At 31.3% G+C, this 2,596-nt stretch overlaps 1 protein-coding gene across 1 annotated transcript in view; it reads right to left on the bottom strand.

Moving 5' to 3' along the window:
- The window catches only part of LOC106473382 (extended synaptotagmin-3-like), a gene marked incomplete at its 3' end in the record, with an annotated part of 21,571 nt that overhangs the window by 5,270 nt on the left and 13,705 nt on the right, over nt 1-2,596 (bottom strand). The window contains exons 5-6 of the mRNA XM_013934064.1: nt 2,175-2,241; nt 1,244-1,333 (exon numbers count right to left, since the gene is read on the bottom strand). Of these exons, the coding sequence (XP_013789518.1) occupies nt 1,244-1,333; nt 2,175-2,241 (157 nt within the window). The remainder of the gene's footprint in view (nt 1-1,243; nt 1,334-2,174; nt 2,242-2,596) is intronic.

Below are 2,596 nucleotides of genomic sequence, written 5' to 3'. Positions count from 1 at the left end.
ACTCCTGACTAAATTAGTGAACCCTACACAAAATAAAGATCCTTCCTTTCTTACTCCTGACTAAATTAGTAAACCCCATCCAAAATAAAGATCCTTCCTTTCTTACTCCTGACTAAATTAGTGAACTAAACCCAAAATAAAGATCCTTCCTTTCTTACTGCTGCCTAAATTAGTAAACCCCATCCAAAATAAAGATCCTTCCTTTCTTACTCCTGACTAAATTAGTGAACTCCACCCAAAATAAAGATCCTTCTTTCTTACTCCTGACTAAATTGGTAAACCCTACACAAAATAAAGATCCTTCCTTTCTACTCCTGACTAAATTAGTAAACCCCACCTAAAACAAAGCTCCCTCCTTTCTCATGATTGGCTAAATTGGTAAACATTACCTAAGTAATTTAGCTGAAGAAAAAATGACTCTTCATACTTTTATTTCAATCCCTAACTACGACTGTAACAGTTTTCTTATCCACTACAGCTTTAGTGAGAAAAAATAAATGCTTATATATATTACCTCAGAACACAATGTTGGATATCAACCAAGAACACAATGTTGGATATCACCTCTGAACACAATGTTGGATATCACCTCTGAACACAATGTTGGATATCACCTCCGAACACAATTTTGGATATCAACCAAGGACACAATGTTGGAAATCACTTCAGAACACAATGTTGAATTTAGAAGAATTCCTTTACTGGTCCTAATAAACGATGTATTTGTGAAACGTACAATTGTCTTATTTTCCTCAATTCTGTAATTATGGAGTTTCACCAAGTACCAATGGTTTCAAGTATTTATGCATAAATATTCATTTCCTTTTAACATTGTCATGCAGAAAACAGTTTCAACTGTGTTGATAATATATGACTACTTGAAGTAGCAAATACAGAAATTACCTCTATAAATATTTTATAATTACTTTGAGTAACGTATGATGTAACTTTACCAGAAGAATACTCCTTGTTTCAATAAAATTCCAGTTGTGTGGTAATACGCTACATATTAAGGAAGAATCAGATAACAACATAATCAAAATATATATACTGCTAAAAACTAAAATTAACTGATAATTTTATTAACCATTTTTCTTGTTCGGCATATTGTAGAAGAACAGACTTATTTATCTGTCTATCTACACATAGAAGAAGTTTGTAGTTTTATAGTAAAGTTGGTATTATATTAGAGGTTCATCAGCTAAATTTAAAACTAAAACTTCACAAAAACATTTCTACTTACAGGGGGAGTAAGAAAAAACAGTTTAATCCCACCAACCAGAGGAAGCTGCTTCAGCAGTGGTTTTATTTCAATACGCATTGTACCATGAAACTATAGAATAAAATGCTCATTACTACCCAACTGTTCGTCTTCATACACAGAATATTACTTCTCAATTTCTTAATAATATACAACAATAACACTTTCAAAAAGTCAAATTCGATGATGAGGAACCCATTTTGAGACTAATAATGCTTGGAGCCATCTCCAACGTTATTATTTCTAAAAGTCAAGTTAACATAAAATGTTACTTTAAAAAATTATATTATTCAAAGATAGAATGAAACCAAAATATCCCTCATCAAGATTTGTATCTGACAACATCAACATTAGAGCATTTTAATTCTAGAAGGGCTTAATTTAAAAAACATTAATAAATATGACACTTAAACTGAGATGTAGAGCCATTACATAATGGTTTCCTGAAGAATAAGGAATGTGTTGATATAAATATATCAAGGATTCTGTTCAAGAGTCAAAGCCCCTTATTATTTATGTTATGAGTACTGCCATACTTTTTTCTGATCTTTCTCAGTGTTGGAGTTAAAATTAGTATAAAAATTCTCCAGAATACAGAAAATTTTTTGTTTTTTTTCTTTCAATAACTATTCATTTACCAGCCAAGTTTTCTTTTTTTGTGGTTGGCTACCATCAATTACAGACAAAAATGTTGTCTGTTTGTTTTAAAGCAAGGCGACATTGGGCTATCAGGGAATCAAAACCTGAAGTTTAACGTTGTAAGCGTGTAAGCTTACTGCTCTTCCACCATAGGACAATAAGAAAGTAAATTAATAGTTATTGTATGAAAAATCAAAATGATAACAGATATATTCACACATCAATCTTCTCTATACAGTCCAGTTACTAGTTCTCATTTAGTCACCAACAATACCTGGACATCTTTAATTCCAGCCTTCAATCCTGTCATCTTTACTGAAAATAAACAGTCTCCAGAATACCTGCAAAGCAACAAAGTGTCTATTTCACATTGTTTAAGAATATATAATAAATAATTTATGTTGAAAGTAAGTGTCTGCCTTACAGCTAGAGAATTCAATATGTTACGCAACCAATGTGGGTATAGTAAATATTGGTGTACAAGTTAAGTAACCCTTGTCAGTATAGTAAATATTGGTGTACAAGTTAAGTAACCATTGTCAGTATAGTAAATATTGGTGTACAAGTTAAGTAACCCTTGTCGATATAGTAAATATTGGTGGTACAAGTTAAGTAACTATTGTCAGTATAAGTAATATTGTGTACAAGTAAGTAACCATTGTGCAGTATAGTAATATGTGTACAAGTTAAGTACCT

Source organism: Limulus polyphemus, unplaced genomic scaffold (genome assembly GCF_000517525.1).
Source record: "Limulus polyphemus unplaced genomic scaffold, Limulus_polyphemus-2.1.2 Scaffold6127, whole genome shotgun sequence".
NCBI classification, from domain to species: Eukaryota; Metazoa; Arthropoda; class Merostomata; order Xiphosura; family Limulidae; genus Limulus; species Limulus polyphemus.
The sequence above is the reverse complement of the archived record's forward strand: the minus strand, read 5'-3'. Positions and strand labels throughout refer to the sequence as shown.